The sequence below is a fragment of the Hyaena hyaena genome, unplaced genomic scaffold, assembly GCF_003009895.1.
Source record: "Hyaena hyaena isolate Hyena2069 unplaced genomic scaffold, ASM300989v1 scaffold_271, whole genome shotgun sequence".
In the NCBI taxonomy this organism is placed as follows: Eukaryota; Metazoa; Chordata; class Mammalia; order Carnivora; family Hyaenidae; genus Hyaena; species Hyaena hyaena.
Genome location: NW_024080902.1, coordinates 1,961,595 through 1,979,869, shown reverse-complemented (window position 1 = coordinate 1,979,869; position 18,275 = coordinate 1,961,595). Strand labels below are relative to the sequence as shown.

General features: G+C 40.0%; 1 protein-coding gene across 1 annotated transcript in view; it reads left to right on the top strand.

The window, feature by feature from the left end:
- B3GAT2 (beta-1,3-glucuronyltransferase 2) overlaps positions 1 to 18,275 on the top strand; it is a 100,963-nt gene that overhangs the window by 53,755 nt on the left and 28,933 nt on the right. Inside the window, exon 2 of the mRNA XM_039245812.1 lies at positions 16,543 to 16,687. Within this exon, the coding sequence (XP_039101743.1) occupies positions 16,543 to 16,687 (145 nt within the window). The remainder of the gene's footprint in view (positions 1 to 16,542; positions 16,688 to 18,275) is intronic.

Here is an 18,275-nt window from a genome sequence, read left to right as displayed (position 1 = left end):
ATATCTTGTCCCATGTGCTAGGTTGCCTTTTCATCTTGTCTATGGTTTCCTTCACTGTGCAAAAGCTTTTTAGCTTGATGTAGTCTCCACTGTTTATTTTTGGTTTTGATTTCGTCACTTGGGTAGACATAGCCAGAAAAGTGTTATAAGGGTGATGTCCACTAGATTACCACCTGTGTTTTCTTTTAGCAGTTTTATGTTTTCAAGTCTCACATTTAGGTCTTTAATCCATTTTTAGTATTATTTATGATTTAAAAATTGATCTACTTTTATTCCTTTCCTTGTAGCTGTTCAGTTTTCCCAGCACCATCTGTTGAAGAGACTGTCTTTTCCTCATTCTATGTTATTGCTTCCTTGTTAAATTAATTGACAGTATAAATGTGAGTTTATTTCTGGGCTCTTTATTATATTCCATTAATCAGTGTGTCTTCTTTTGCTAGTACTATACTGTTTTGATTACTGTAATTTTTTAGCATAGTGTGAAATCTGGTATTGTTACACATTCAACTTTGTTATTCTTTCTTAAGATTGCTTTGACAATTTGAGGTCTTAAGATTGCTTTGACAATTTGGAAACACAATATGGTCTGTCTTTCCATACAGATTTTAGGTTTATTTTTTCTAGTTCTGTGAAAACTACTATTGTTTTGATGGGGATCACATGAATCTATAGATTGCTTTGGATCAAATGGACATTTTAACAGTTCCTCCAGTCCATGAACATGGCATATTCCATTTGTTTTATGTCATTTTTTTTTTCAACAATATCCTAGTTTTCAGACTACAGGTCTTTCAGCTCTTTGGTTAAGTTTATTCCTAGGTATTTTATTCTTGTTGATGCAATTGTGAATGGTATGGTTTTTTTAATTTCTTTTTCTGCTACTTTATGATTACTGTATAGAAATGCAATAGATTTCCATCTATTGATTTTTATGTCCTGCAACTTTACTGAATTTATTTGTTCTAACAGTTTTTAAAATAAGTCTTTAGGGTTTTCTGCATATAGTATCATGTTATCCACAAATAGTGATGGTTTTACTTTTTCCTTACCAGTTCAGATTCTTTTTATTTCATCTGATTGCTGTGGTTAGGACTTCCAGCACTATATTGAATAAAGTGAAGAGAGTGGGAGTCCTTGTCTTGTTCCTGATCTTAGAGGAAAAGCTTTCATCTTTTCACCCTTCAGTTTGATGTTAGCTGTGGGTTTGTAATGTATGGTCTTTATGATGTTGAAGTATGTTTCTTCTGTACCCACTTTGTTGGGAGTTTTTGTCATGAAGAGATGTTGAATTTTGTCAAATGGTTTTTCTGCATCTGTATGATTTTTCATTTTGTTTATGTGGTGTATCATGTTTACTAGTTTGCATATATTGAAACCTCTTTGCATCCTCTAATAAATATCACTTAATTGTGATGAATGATACTTTTAAGGTACTTTTTAAATATTTGTTTATTTTTTGAGACAGAGAGCAAAGCATGAGAGGGGGAAGGACAGAGAGAGAGAGAGAGAGAAGGAGACACAGAATCAGTAGTAGACTCCAGGCTCTGAGCTGTAAGCATAGAGCCCAGTGTAGGGCTTGAACTCCTGAACTGCGAGATCATGACCTGAGCCAAAGTTGGATGCTTAACTGCTGGAGTCACTCAGGCGCCCCACTTTTAATGTATTTTTAAATTTGTTTTGCTAACATTTTGTTGATGATTTTTGCATCTAAGTTTATCAGAGATACTGGTCTCTAATTTCTTTTTTTTTTTTTTGTAGTGTCTTTTTCTGGTTTTGGTATCTGGGTAATGCTGATCTCATAGAGTAAATTTGGAAGCATTTCTTCCTCTTCTGTTTTCTGGAATAATTTGAGTTGGATGGTAATTAAGTCATCTTCAGTTTTGTGAAGCCATCTGGTCTTGGACTTTTGGGAGTTTATTAATTTAATTTTATTACTAGTAATTAGTCTTTTCAGATTTTCTATTTTTTCCTGATTATGGATTATCATGGACTATTACGTGTGTCTAGAAATTTATCCATGTCTTCTAGGTTGTTTAATTTGTTGGCATATAATTTGTAGTAGTCTGATAATTCTTTGTTTTTCTTTGGTGTATTTGGAGTATGTTTATTTTCCTTCATTTGTGATTTCATTTGAGTTTTTTTTCCCCGAGTCTGGCTCAAGGTTTATCAATTTTATATTTTCAAAGAACTACCTCTTAGTTTCACTGATCTTTTCTATGTTTTTATCCCCATTTATTTCTTCTTTGATCTTTATTATTTCTTTCCTTCTACCAACTTTGGGCTTTGTTCTTTCTCTAGCTCCTTTTAGTGGTAAGTTTAGATTGTTAATTTAAGATTTTGTTTGTTTCTTAAAATAGGCCTGCATTGCTGTAAATTTTCTCTAGAACTGTTTTTGCTATGTCCCAAAGATTTAGAAGTGATGTGTTTCCATTTCCATTTGTCCCAGGTATTTTTTATTTTTCTCTATGACTTCTTTGTTGATCCATTGGTTGTTTAGTATCATGCTGTTTAGTCTCCACATTTTATGTTTCTTCTAGTTCGTTTATTATAATTTCTGGTTTTATACCACTGTGGTTGGAAAAGACGAACACATAATTTCAGTCTTCTTAAATTTATTGAGACTTGATTTGTGGCCTAATGTGTGGTCTATCCTGAGGAATGTTACATGCACACTATTTAATAAGAATGTATATTCTGCTCTTTTGGGATAGAATGTCCTTTGTAAAATTTTGTTTTGGATGTTGAATTTCTTTTTCTTTTTTTTTTTTTCCTTTTTAAACATGTATTTATTTAAATTTTAGTTAGTTAACTTACAGTGTAGTATTGGTTTCAGGAGTAGAGCCCAGTGATTCATTGCTTGCATATAACACCTGGTGCTCGTTGCAACACGTGCCCTTCTTAATGCCCATCATCCATTTAGCCCTTCCCTCCACCTGCCTACCCTCTGGCAACCCTCAGTTTGTTCTCTTTATCTGAGAGTCTCTTATGGTTTGCCTCCCTCTCTGTTTATCTTATTTTTCCTTCTCTTCCCCTATGTTCATCTGTTGTGTTTCTTAAATTCCACATATGATTGAAATCATACTAGATTTTAAAACAAAGACTGTAACAAGAGATGAAGAAGGGCATTGTATCATAACTAAGGGGGTTATCCATCAAGAAGATAGAAGAATTATAAATATTTATGCCCCCAATAGAAAGAACCCAAGTATATAAATCAATTAATTACAAACATAAATCAATTCATCAATAATAATAGCATAATAGTAGGAGATTCTAATACCTTATGGACAGCAATGGACAGATCATCTAAGCAGTAGATCAATAAGGAAATAGCGGCTTTGAATGATACACTGGACCAGATGAACTTAACAAATATATTCAGAACATTTCATCCTAAAGCAGTAGAATACACATTTTTCTCAAATGCACATGGGACATTCTCCAGGATAGATCACATACTAGGTCACAAATTAGCTCTCATCAGGTACAAAAAGATCAAGATTATACCATGCATATTTTCAGATCACAACACTATGAAACTTGAAATCAGCCCAAGAAAAAATTTGGATGGGATGTTCTTTATATATCTGTTAAGTCCATCTGGTTTAATGTGTTATTCAAAGCCACCTTAATTTCCCCCAAAAAATTAACAATAGAACTCCCCTATGACCCAGCAATGGCACTGCTAGGAATTTACCCAAAGGATACAGAAGTGCTGATGCATAGGAGCACATGTACCCCAATGTTCATAGCAGCACTCTCCACAATAGCTAAAACATGGAAAGAGCCTAAGTGTCCATCAACAGATGAATGGATCAAGAAGATGTGGTTTATCTGTACCATGGAATACTACATGGCAGTGAGAAAGAATGAAATCTGGCAGTTTGTAGCAATGTGATGGAACTCGAGGGTGTTATGCTAAGTGAAATAAGTCAGGCCGAGAAGGACAGATACCATATGTTTTCACTCATAGGTGAAACAGGAGAATCTTAACAGAGGACCATGGAGGAGTGGAAGGGGAAAAAAATAGTTAAGGAGAGGGAGGGAGGCAAACCATAATAGACTTAAGTACTGAGAACAAACTGAGGGTTGATGGGCATGGAGGAGGACACCAGTTGAGATGACTACTGGGTTTTATATTGAAACCAACTTGAAATAAACTATAAAAGAAAAAAAAAAAGAATTTGCTATTGCTGGTGTCAAAGAAAAAAAAAAACAAAAACAAAGCCACCTCACTTATCTTTTGTCTGGGTGATCTGTCTATTGATATGGATTTGGTATTAAAGTCTCCTACTATTACTGTATGACTGCCAATTTCGCCTAAGTCTGTTAATATTTGCTTTATATTTTTGTGTGCTTCTATGTTGGACATATAGGTATTTATGAATGTTGTATCTTCTCATTGGGTTGGTCTTTTTATCATTACATAATACCCTTCTTTTTCTCTAGTTACAGTTTTGTTTTAAAGTCTGTTTGATATAAGCATTGCTACCTCAGCTTTTTTTTTTTTTTTTTTTGCTTCTATTTGCATGGGTAATCTTTTTCCTCTTTTTTTTTCTTTCAGTTTTATGTATGTTCAGATTTAAAGTGAGTCTCTCGTAGGCAGCATATAGAGAGGTCTTGTTTTGTTATCCAGTCACCGATCGTTTGATTGGGGTATTTAGTCTATTTACCTTTATAGTAAGGATTGATAGGTATGTACTTATTGCCATTTTGTTTTCTTTTTTTTTCATTTCTTTTTTAAATGTTTTTTTTTATTTTTTGAGAGAGGGACAGAGACAGCATGAGCAGGGGAGGGGCAGAGAGAAGGAGAGAGAGGATCCCAAACAGGCTTGTCTCAGCTTGCTGAGAGGCCCAGTTGCAGACACTGTGTGTGTGCTGTTGCGTGGGGGTTAGCTACTCCCCATTCTGGGGCAGTAGTTGTTTGGGGAGATACCGGTCCCATCTGAGGGTGCTTGCTGGGTGCTGGGTGTGGTGGGGTGGGAGCTGCTTTGAGTAGCCTGGGTAGGCAGATTGAGTGAAGTGGGTCTGAAGGCGAGTGCCAGAGCAGGGCACGTGGTGCTAGCATGGTAGGTAATGTCAGGACTGGCTCCCACAAGCATTGGGTTATATGGGCTGAAGGAGGGCAAGAAAATGATGCCCACCAGCACTTTTGTTCCTGGAGAAAGTTCCTGAAGATCCCCACCTCTGTGGCACAGGTACTAAAATTAGACAGTAAATCTCCTTCATATGTAACCCAGATGCTTTTCAAGCTTCTACTTCTGTGCTGGGTCTCCAGCAGGGTGATACAGTCTGCTGGCTCTTTAAAGCAGAGATGTGGTTTCCTTTAGCCCCTCTGTCTCTCCTGGAGGTCAGCCCTGCTGATTTTTAAAATATTTCAATATTTATTTACCTTTGAGAGAGAGTGAGAGAGAGAGAGAGAGACAGAGCGTAAACGGGATAGGGCAGGGAGAGGGAGACACAGAATCTGAAACAGGCTCTAGGCTCTGAGCTGACACGGTGCTTGAACTCATGAACTGTGAGATCATGATCTAAGCCAAAGTCAGACGCTTAACCAACTGAGGCAACCAGGCACTCTGAGCCCTGATGATTTTTAAAGCCAGACTTTATGATGACTTATCTTCCCAGGGCAGGTCCTCAGGACCAGGCATCCCTGGTGCGGGGCTTGATCCCTTTGCTGCTCCCTCCTGCTTGTGGGTAGCCATGCTGGGGCTTTGGTCCCCGGATGCATCTCTGCTCCTCCTCTGCTATTCAGTATGGCCTTCTTCTTATGACTTTAGGTGTGGAAAGTCTGTTCTCTCAGTCTTCAGGTCATTTTCAGAGTGAGTTGTGGTATATTTTGTTGCCTTGGCTTGTCCCTGAAAGGTGATGAGCTCAGAATGCTCCTACTCCCTCACCTTTCCTCTTTCTCCAAAACAAAACAAAACAAAACAACCCAGAGCAGTTTTCAGTTTTTTTTTTAAATTTTTATAGGTTGTTTTTTGTTTGTTTGTTTTTTGAGACAGAGAGGGACAGAGCGTGAGTGGGGGAGGGGCTGAGAGAGAGGGAGACACAGAATCTGAAACAGGCTCCAGGCTCTGGGCTGCCAGCACAGAACCCAGTGCAGGGCTCGAACCCACAAATTGTGAGATCATGACCTGAGCCGAAGTTGGACAAAACCGACCGAGCCCTTCAGTTTTTGATTAACAGAAAAACTGAGGAGATACTAGAAAGTTCCCCTATACTACATACCCAGTTTCCTCTTTTATTAACATTTTAGATTAATGTAGAACAGGTATTACAGCTAATGAACTAGTATTAACTACAGTATAATCTTTATTTAGATGTTCTTGGTTCTTATCTAGTGGCCTTTTTCTGTTTTAGGGTCCCATCCTAGATACCACATTACATTTAATTGTCCTGTCTTTCTAGATTCTTCTTGACTATGACAGTTGCTCAGATTTCCCTTGTTATTGATGACCCTGACAGTTTTGAGGAGCACTAGCTAGGTTTGCTATAGCATGTCTCTCTATTGGAATTTGACTGATTTTTTAAAAATTCATGATTAGATTGAGGGGTTATGGGGTTTTGGGAAGAAGGCCCCAAGGTGGAAGTGCTGTTTTGTTAACATCATGTCAAGTGTACAGAGAATCAACATTATAACACAAGTTGTTCTGGTTCTAGCCATTGGGTGCTCTTTCATTTGGCTATGTCCTTTCAACATACCTCCATCAGTGTGAGTTTGCTTGAAGTTTTTGTATACTTACTTTCTGGTGCTTCCAGATGCTCAGGCTCACCTTGTGTATATTCTGCCCCACTCCTAGAATCGGCCATTTCTCCAAGGAGCCCTGTTTCCTTCTATTGGAGAGTGGTATAAGAAAAGACCACACATGTAAAGTCCTTCTCAGTACATCTTAAGGATACATAATTTATCATACATATTTATTAGTGGTGATGTTAACTTTAATCATTCAGCTGAGGTAGGTTTTATCAGACCTCTTTACTGTAAAGCATGCCCCCCACTCCAACCTTCCAGACTGTTCTTTTGGGAGGAAGTTTCTGGGTGCAGCCCATACCTAAGGAGTGGGGAGTTTTGTTCCACCTCCTTGGAGAGTTATCTACATAAATTATTTTGGAATGCTTCTGAATGGGAGATTTATCTATTGCCCATTTACTTACTCAATCATTTATATATTTCAAGTTATATTAGTATTTAGTATTTATACTTTAGGGTATAATCCAGTACTCCTTAATTTGTTGCTCACATTGTTTTCAGCTTTGACCAATAAGAACTTTTTCAGTTGACTTGTGTGCCTTTTATATGGACCCATCAGTGTACAGCTTTTGCTTTTGTTTTGGGGCACTTCCTTAGTTTTTGGCTCGAAAGATACCCTGGAATATGCCTTGTATATTTTCTGCCCCAGACCTAGAATCAGCTACTTCTCCAAGTACTTTTATTTTATGGTTCCTTTTATTAAAGTATAGTATTAGAAGCCAAGGTTGATCTGGGCACCAGGTGGGCTCATTGTTACTGGGGTGTCATTGTTTCTGGGCCCTGTCAGCTAATAGAGCAAGGAAATGTATATCTGGTACTAACCCATGTGTACATACATATCTGTATCTGTATAACCATCTCAATGTACAATTAAACATGAGTTCATATTGATGTCCCCAGCTCTAATCCATAATCACGTGGATCATTCTAGCCTTCTCTTCTGCTTATCTGTAAATTCTTTCTTCTACAGTGAGAAACTCGACTCCTTTCATCCACCATCCCCAATAGATCCTTATATTCATTTAGAAAAAAAATGTTCATTTTTGAGAGAGAGAGCTCAAGCAGCAGAGGGGCAGAGAGAGCATGAGACACAGAATCCAAAGCAGGCTCCAGGCTCTGAGCTGTCAGCACAGAGCCTGATGCAGGGCTCGAACCCAGGAGCCATAAGATCATCACCTGAGCTGAAGTCGGATGCTTAACTGACTGAGCCACCCAGGTGTCCCTATCTTTTTTTTTTTTTACAGAATGCAGTGGAACGTTCCTCTCAGGGACATGTACCCCAGTTACCTTCCCCCTGGAACATTTTTGGTATTTCTTTCCACTGTGGTTAATGCTTCAGGCTTTAGGCTTGGCTCATGCTAATGTCCTCAAAGAAACTTCAGCAGCTCCCAGATCATGTGAGATTGTCTGCAGCATGCTCTCGTGGCACTGGACACTTCCTTACCGCCCTCATCAGCATGGAAATTAAGTAACTAAATTTCCAATTCGATGCATCATTGCCTTTTCTCTTCTGGAATGTTGGCTTGCTAGGCAGGGAGCTTGTCAGCCTTGCTCAGGGCCTAGCACAGCACTGGACATACATTATGTGATAAGTATGCAGTGAAAAAATACAGCAGGTATGGAAGAAATGTTAGATTTGATCTTCAACCCAGTGACATAGAAGATGGGTTTAGAATGTAACATTAAGAACATTTCTGCTTTCTAGAATTCTTATATACATTAAGTAATTAGCTATGCACCTTCAAACTTCATGCTGTGGAAATGGGGGTTTATGGAAATCAAAATAGGCAAACAAACGTCCAAGGCAATATAAAGTTATGTGAGGGATACTGTGGAATTAATAGCATTGAGCCAAGTATCAGTTAGTTAGAAATAGTCATCAGGGCACATGCAAGAAGGAGAAAGTACAAATACAACATTAATTTTCTAAGTTGTTACAAAGTAAATTTATGGGTATTTTGGATTATGTAATACAGTTTCTGTGTTAGAAAATATCAGATGATTATGGACAGTGAAATTGGAAAGGACCCTTGGCTCCAGGTTGTCATTTCTGTATCCTTTCCTTACATTTGCTCTGCTCTTTCCTTTGTGTCTTTAGTTCATTGGATCCTGGTAGATTTTGGGGGTATTTTTCTCTCCCATTGAAATTGTTAGTTTAAAAAAAGCAGGATACAGCCTGTAACATTCATTATTGTAATTGTATTCTTTGAGGTTGCCTATAGCGTTTTAAATTTCAGAAGATCAAGAACTTTATTCATTTCCCTTTGGACAAAATAAGACAAGATTTCACTTTAGTGGTATGTCTTGAAGCTAAAGGCATTTGTTTTTCTGTTTTACTCTAAGGACATTTTGATGATCACCTACGTGTGATCTTCTGAAGTGTTCCAGTTCCTGTAGCTGACCTTCAGCCATACCCCAAGGAGGGACCAAAAGGATGCAGCTTAAAGCTGCAGAAAAAATAGTTGGCAAAAAAACCACCAGTGGATTGTTGGTAAGGGTCATGAGACACAGGCATGGGCAGTAGTTACCTGCCTCCCTGCTTTCCTGGAGAAGATGAAGATAAACAAGCACCAGCTGCCCTGGGATAGTTTAATGGGCATTTAGCCTAGAAGAGTATGAAGATGTACCAGATGTATCTTTTGTGTCCTTTGTAGCCATTGGGTCTATGGAAATTACTCTGCCCACAATTTTGGCTGGTTAACATTGCTCTGCGAGTCCTGTCTATTTGATTGGGGTCGTGGTGGGAGGAATAAATGACAAATTATGACTTTGGCATTGAATAAAAATTAAGAGAATGCTTTGGGGACCAGACCTATTAGTCATAGTGTAACTGTTAAAAATATGTGAATTGCTTCCTCTTTATCTTAATATCTAGTGCTGTAGTCCTCTGTTTGGAGCTTATACCAGGCACTTGAAGTTGTGTCTATTATGTAACCACTATTTTGTGTTAAGGAAGTAACAAAGCTTTTAAATACTGAGAATATTCTGGTTCTAGGAAGTGCTTTTGGGGTGGGTGGCTCAGTTGGTTGGTGTCTGACTGGCTCAGGTCATGATCTCGTAGTTTGAGTTCAAGCCCCACATTGGACTCTGTGCAGTTTCTGAGTTCAAGCTGCGCTCCCGTCGGGTTCTGTGCTGATAGCTCAGAGCCTGAGCTTGCTTAGGACTCTGTCTCCCTTTCTCTGCCCCTCCCCCACTCATTCCCTCCCTGCCTCCCTCCCTTCCTCCTTCTCTCTCTCTCTCAAAAATAAATAAACATTAAAAAAAAATAAAAAAAGGAAGCGCTTTTACTTTTAATAGTCATTGTTACATTTCCCTTCCTTCTCAGAAAAGAAGGTGGCTGCCAAGGAATCATTAAAGAGCATAGATTGAGTGAAAAGGACACGGAACAAAGGATAGATCCCAGGGGTGGGATGAAGAAGTTCTGTAAATAGCTGTGCTATTTTCCTTTGAAATGTCTGGCACACTCTATGTAGTACAGTGGTGGTGTGCCGAGGGGCTGCGTGTATAACTCTGATGAAGCATTTCACGTTGACTCAGAGAGCAGTGCCCATGTGACAAGGCCCTCTGGATCTTTCCAAAGTATTATACTCAAATGACAAAGTTTTATTTAATTTAGCATACTTGGCAGTATAATCCTGCCATTTCACCTGCATTCAAATAGTTACCCTTCACCTTTTAACACCCCAGTTCTCTGAAAAAAAGTCAAACACAAGTAAGTGTTAGCTTGGAATGTGCTAAGCTAAACTTTCATTTTCTAGCAAGAAACTGGCACAGAAATGTGAACTTTTGCTTCTTTGTTTCATCTCATTACTTGGAACTCGACGCTATTCTGCAGTCTATGGGCCAAATCCTACACGTCTTCCGTGGCCCAGTGGAAGTGAAAAGCCTGCTACAAAACTCGCTCAGCCGTGTTTAATCCCCTTACTACTGGTCTCATGGTTATGGTTTATTCTCTTTAATGGTGATTTCTCTCTTCCTATTTTACTTTTATTTGAGAGAGAGAAAAGGGGAGAGGAGCAGAGGGGGAGAGAATCCTAAGCAGACTCCACACTCGGCACAGAGCCCAGTGGATAGGGGTATGGTGGGGCTTGATCTCACACCCCTGGGATCAAGACCTGAGCCGATAACAAGAGTCAGATGCTTAACTGACTGAGCCACCCAGGCACCTTCTTCCCATTTTAAAAACAGTTTTGACTTCTGTTCTTTCATTGTCTGTCCTCCTCTCTTGATGGTGAGTTTGTCCCCTGCCCTGCACAAGCATATACTGCTTACTTGTTATGTGTGGCCCACATTTCAGTTAAGTGCTTACGCACTTAAGAAATCTTTGTCACCTGATGTATGTAGGGCACAACCTATGCATTTTTAAAAAAAATTTTAAATGTTTATTTTTGAGAGACAAAGAGAGACAGAGTGCAAGCTGGGGAGGGGCAGAGAGAGAAAGAGACACACAGTCCAAAGCAGACTCCAGGCTCTGAGCTGTCAGCATAGCTCAGAGTTCAATACAGGGCTCAAACTCACAAACACTGAGATCATGATCTGAGCCAAATCAGATGCTCAGTCAACTGAGCCACCCAGGTGCCCCTCAATGTATGCATTTTCAAGAGGACACACAAGTCTGAGATAGGGTCTGTTTCCCAATGTGTAACAAATTTGAAAATTTACTGCTCTGGGCAAGAGCAGTTTAGGTGCTGAAAAATCATAAACGTTTTAAGGAACTATCAAAAAAGAACAGTACTGTTTTTAGTACCTTAAAGATATAAGGCCATTGTGTCAATTGAAGAAAAACACGTTAGATTTAATTAGATTTCTTTGTATGTTTGGCGTGTTTGATACATAAAACAAATAATCAAAATGTTTACATTTTCTGCAGTGGGTGAGAGAACAGGAGTTTGAAAGTGGAGTGATTTGGAGAAAGGGCTGTATTTTATGAAAATTTTAGCAAATTTTCTGGATTTTTCCCCTCATCTATGGAGAAGATCTAGGACACAAAAGCATTAAATGTTAATATTGATTCATGAATTAAATCATGAAAACATCACTGAGAAAATTAAAGATCTGGAGCTCCTGGGTGGCTCAGTCAGTTAAATGTCTCACTCTTGATTTCAGCTCAGGTACGATCTTATGCTTTGTGAGTCTGAGCCCTGGCATTGGGCTCTGCACTGACAGCACAGAGTCTGCTTGGGATTTTCTGTCTCCTTCTCTCTCTCTGTCCCTCCCCCACTCACGTGCATGTGTGTGCACACTCTCACAAAATAAATAAACTTAAAATTTTTTAATGAAAAATTAAAGATTTAAGTAAATGAAAAGCTATATCATGTTCGTGGGTTAGAAGACTCCATTCTGTTAAGCTGCTTTCACCAAATTGATCTATAGATTTAATGCAATACTAATCAAAATTTGCTGAAATGAACAAGGTGCCTGTGAAACTCCTATGGAAAGGAAAAGGACTTAGAACAGTCAAAACTTTGATGAAGAACAACAAAGAGAGCTAATGCTACCTGATTACCAGAGGTACTATAAAGCCACAGTAAATCACAGCAGTATGTTAGCATCAGGATCACCAAGCAGACAAGTGGATCAGAGGAGAAGGTCCATAAATAAGCCCACCCACATACAGCAACTTACTTTTGACAAAGGTGCAACTTACTTTTGACAGTGGAGTTGTTCTGGGACAGTCACACATCCATGTGCACATTCCAGTTGGAATGATTGGACATCTTCTGCAAGAAGGAGAAGGAAAATCGCTTCAGTCTGTCATACCATACACACAAATTAACTCAAAATCATAAACTAAATGTTAAACTACAACTATAATACTTGTAGAGAGCTTAAGTTAGGCAAAGATGTTTTACATACAGCATCAAAAGCATGATCTGTGAACAAATTGATGGATTGGATTTCATCAACATTAAAGGTTCTGTTTTTCAAAAACATTATTATGAGAGTGAACATTATGATAAACCACAGACCGGGATAAAGTGTTTGTAAATCAGGTATCTGTGAAGGGATTTGTATGCAGAATATATAAATCTCAAAACTCAATAGTAAGGAAATAAATAATTTTAAAAATAGACAAAATATTTGCACAAATATTTCATCAAAGAAGAGATTATGGTTGGCAACTAAGCACATGAAAAGATAGTCAACATACTTAGTCAGAAAAACGCAGATTGGAAGCACAATGAGATACTACTAATCCCTGTTAAAGTGGCTAACACGAAACATTGACCACACCAAGTGTTGCTAAGCATGTGCAGTAAGGGGGACTCTCATACATGGCTAATGAGTATGTAAAATGGCACAACTAGTTTGGAAAATAATTTGGCCGTTTCTTAAGAAGTTAAATGTACGTGTACCATGTGATCCAGCCATTCCACTCAGATATCTATCAAAACAAACAAACAAACAAACAAACAAAACTAAATGGGGGGCTCCTGGTGGCTTAGTTGGTTAAGCATCCAACTTCAGCTCAGGTCATGATCTCACAGTTGATGACTTCAAGTCCCATGTCAGGGTCTGTCCTGACAGTTTGGAACCTGGAGTCTGCTTCAGATTCTGTGTCTCCCTTTTTCTCTGCTCCTCCCCCACTCATTCATGTTCTCTCTCTCTCTCTCAAATAAACATTTTTGAAAAATGAAAGACAAATGAAGTGCATATAGACTTGTACACAGATGTTCATAGCAGCTTCATCTTTAATAGCCAGACATTTGAAACAACTCAACTGTCCATCCACAGGCAAATGGAAAAACAAAGCAAAACAAAACTGGCACATCCATACACAAAATACTCTAGTAATACAAAGAATTAACTATTGACACACATTATAGCATGGATGAATTGTTATATAGGTTCATGGAGCCCAAGAAACTAAATAAAGAAGAGTATATGCTGGCCGCACCTGGGTGGCTGACTTCAGTTCAGGTCAGGATCTCTGAGTTCGTGTGTAAATTCAAGCCCCATATGGGGCTCACTGCTGTTAGCTCAGAGCCCTATTTGGATCCTCTGTCCTCCTTTTTGCCCCTTCCCCACTCACACTCTCTCAAAAGTGAATAAACATTTTTTAAAGATTATTTTTTAAAAAATATATGCTGTATGATTCAATTCATACTGGCTCTGTGAGATGCAAACTAATGCCTAGTGACAGGAGGCCATTGGTTTGGGGAATGCACTAATAGGGGGACGGGAACGTGGAGAGCAATGGTAGGGATGCATTTAAAAATGAGCACAAGGGAACTCTGTGGGATGATGGATATCATTGTGGTGATGGTTTTGTGACTATATACACGTATCAAAATATATCAAGTTTTACACTTTAAAATTACATTTTAGGGGTGCCTGGGTGGCTCTGTTGGTTACGTGTCTGACTTTGGCTCAGGTAACAGTCTCGCAGTTCCTGGGTTCAAGCCCCACACTGGGCTCTGTGCTAACAGCTAAGAACCTGGAGCCTGCTTTGGATTTTGTGTCTCTCTCTTTCTCCCTCTCTTTCTGCCCCTCCCCGACTCATTCTCTTTCTCGCTCTCTTTCTTGCTCTCTCTCAACAATAAACATCTTAAAAAATTACATCTTATTCTTTCGGGGGTCCCCCAAGACCACCCCCACGTCTGGTGATCTACTAGGTCTGGTAGCATCCAGCATATAGTTGTACTTGTGGCTTGGACTTGTTACAGTGATGCAGTATGGATACGTAGCCAGATCAGCAAGGGAGAAAGATTCCAGGAAGAAGGATCTGGAGGAATCCATGTGCAGACTTCCTATGTTCTCTCCCTCCCATGAGGAATCCCATAAGCACTTCTTCCCTCTAGCAGCAAGGTGTGCAACCACAGGTGTGCAACGTTAATGCCCTGGGAAATCCATGTGTAATGTTCAGGGTTTTTAATGGGGACTGGTCACATAAGCACCTCTTGCCCTCCAGTGTTTCAAGGTCCCCAGAGGAAAACAGGTGTTCAGTGCCCAGGCAGGCAAAACAACTTAATCAGCATAAGGACCATTTCAAAAGCCAGGTTCCCAGATGCCAGCCAAGGGCCAGTCTTATAAGCAGTCTCTTAGTAATCTCAGAACTATTCACTCTTTTCTGCACTCACTTCTACCTCAGTAGAATTTTTATAAGCACAAGGCAATGGTGATTAATTTATTGAGAAAGTAATAAACTGTAAAACAAATTCCAGATTTGTGGAAGCCTGATATGATGAGATCTTTATTACTTGGAATGTTTCATGCTCTTAAATCTTTTTTTTTTTTGAAGTGAGGTGAAAGATTAATAAATAAGAAAACATGGAATTCCTGGCAAATGGGAGCTTTTGGTTACTTTTATTCTTTAACAATATGGCTTTCATTTGAATTGTATTTGAAAATATTTCCCAAGTATATAATTTTTCTAAAAAAAATCCTTGATTGATAATCATTATTTTAACCATTGGTTAACTGATCAGGACCCAGTTCTATAGTAAATGAAAGATAAAGCTCTGGTGTTGAAATTGTAATTACAACAGGCCCACCAAATGCAGCTGTGTACCTCACACCCAAGGACAAACCCAGCTGAGAGAAAGAGTGAGCTGAAACCAGCCTGGACTTTAATGACTAAGCCACAGGCCCCGGCACATGTGTGTGCTTGAGAAATGGAAACCTTCTGGTTTGTGCAAAGGTGCCATGTGGGCTGCCTATGGCCATCGTCAACACATGTCCTGAAAGGTGGTGGTGGTGGTGGTGTTTTTCTCAAAAATGCTGCCTGCCCAGTATCAGGAGGCTTTGTTGCAAACATGTCTTTCCCCTTAAAGAAACCCAGCAAACAAGTTTGAGTTGAACATGGTCTGATCAGAACTTCACTGGATACAACAGGGTGTGCGGGAAGAAGTGCATGAGGCACTTTCCTCTCTATTTGAACTCAATTTCCCTGGAAAGGGAGAATGTAGGGTATGTTTTTCTTTTTGTCACTCTGGAGAATGCCTAGTATCTGTTCTGTATCTGGATGCCATTATTATTATTTATTTACTTTTGAGAGAGAGAGAGTGCTGGAGGCCGAGCCGGCTCCGGCAGGTCCAGGGGTCCCTGAAGGATGGGCGGTGTCAGTGAGAGAGAGAGTGAGAGAGAGCCCGGTGCGGCTCCCGGCAAGAGAGAGACAGTGAGAGGGGGAAAGGGGCAGAGAGAGAGCGAGTCTCAGAAGCCAAAGCAGGCTCCAGGCTCGGAGCTGTCAGTACAGAGCCCAACGTGGGGCTTGAACCCACTAACTCTGAGATCATGACCTGAGCCATAGTCAGATGCTCAACCAACTGAGCCACCCAGGCACCCCTGGATGCCATTGTTAATGCCCTTGGCCAAGATTTCTGTGTCGATAACAATAAAAAATTCATAGAAAGGCAACTCCTCTGGCTTCTCTGAGTAAAATATTTGCTGCTACTGAGTTTCCTAAAGGGAAGTCAACCTTCTCACTTATGAAGATGCAAGGTACCCAGATCCAACTTTGAAACAAATAGAAAATACTTTTGATAGTACAGCTTAGCTTCAAATAAGTGCTGTTCTGATATTGACACCCATTTTATTTCTCTAAAGCCTTGAGCCGCCTGCTAAGCTTGTGACTGAGGACAGCGGATGGTGCCAAGCAGCCCAGCAGCAGCGAATCGGGCAGCAATCTGCCAACAGCAGGGTTCTTTCTGGAAACCTTCAACTTTCGAAAATCTACACTCCCTGCCCCTCCCCCACCCCATTTTTTCCATGTGGCTCACATTCTTTTCCTCCCTTCAAGGTATTTTCCCTAAGGAAATTTAAACCACATCTCTTTCCCCTTCTTATAGATGCGAACTACACGCAAGGTTTCTGTGTGGCCAGTTGGCCTGGTTGGTGGGCGACGCTATGAACGTCCGTTGGTGGAAAATGGCAAAGTCGTTGGTTGGTACACCGGCTGGAGAGCAGACAGGCCCTTTGCCATCGACATGGCAGGTGAGGAGTGTGAATGGTGATGCTTGCTCCTCCCTGATCGTTCTTGCCAGTGCTGCTGTTTGTAACCATGTACTGGAGGGAGGAAGCTTTGAAGGACCACTTTGGTTAAAACCCTAGATCATATTCTGTTCAGCAGATGACCTATCTGAGTAAACTTTCAAAATAGGCTTTTTGATTAATTGAAGCAGAAATAGATTTTGTGGGTGATTAGAAAATGCTTATTCTGTTCAATTTTTGTCAGCTATCTCTGAGGTTGTCCCTTCATCCAACAAACATTTGGGCCAGTGCTGGGTTGGGTGTCGGGTCAGTGGTGAGACCGAGGCTAGGCTACTGCCTGTACCTTTTGGTGCCCTCTTCTCTAGGAAGGTTGGTTGGTTTTGGTATGTCACGTGCTTATTGATAAATTTAATAGTGATGTGAAATTGACAAGCTAATCCTTTTAATGCTTATTAATAAATTTGGTAGTTACTGACACATTTAATAGCTGGAACATAAAATTGGATTACTGGTCTTTCATACACTTATTAACTGAGTATAACTGTCTTTTAAAGTTTTTATTCTCTGACTGGCCAACTGAATTAAGACCCATAGTAGTCGACAAGTCCTAAAGTGCTACGTTATCATAAAGTGACTCATTTTCTGTAGGTTATATAAAATGATGCCCCTGGCAACTGGAAGAATGCAGTTTAAAACATGAGGCTCAGAGGCAAGATTAATCACTGACATCTATAACCTAGAAGATGGAGGCAGAAAAGCTTCAAAATTAATCTCATCAATCTTCAGCTTTGGAACACAGCTCTGTCTGTCTATCATCCTGTGCTTGGCCAGTCTTTTGTGTGTATTTCCCAACTGCAGTCAAAACCTCTACAGTCAAAATGCTGATGGGATGAGAGCTGTGTTCTGAACGGGATTCATCATTTTTAGTCTGACAATACTATAAATTTGAAGGAGCAAGATTATGAAGGATACCAGGAGGAAGAGTTGTTGGGGGAAGTTCTTGCATGCAGCACGGTGGCATCTGCATCATGGGAGGTGACAAACTAGGATATTTTTACTCCACATTTAACAGATATTTCCCGAGTGCCAGTTTTGTGGAAATGTGTGTCATAGTCTCAGACCCCAAGGACAGAGTGGAGCTCTTCCCCTTCCCTGGTCGCCCTGTCCTGGGCTCCCCTCTCCAACCTTGGCCTTGGCCTTTGGTCTTCAGTTCTTGCTGCCTTGGAGCTGAGTTGGCCTCTCAGCCAAAGCATTTTCCTGAAGGCAGACAGAGAGTAGGTCAGCCATATTTGGAAACCCTGAGGATTCCCATAAGAGGCCTTTCCTCAGTCAAGTGTGAGTTCATGGCTCTGAAAATAGAAGGCTGACCATAATATGTCTTTTGAGAATCTGGTTTCTTATTGATAAGAAGTGTGACTTTGACCAAAACCTACAGAACACTAGGCAAAGTCTTTTGCTTCCCTGGGACTTAGTTTCCCTGTGTCTGGAATGAGCTGTAGCAGGAATGACCACTGAGGTCTTCTTTAATGTACTCTTCCTTTTCCTGGCTTCCATCAAAGAGCTCAAAAAGAAGCCAGGGCCCCTGAATTTT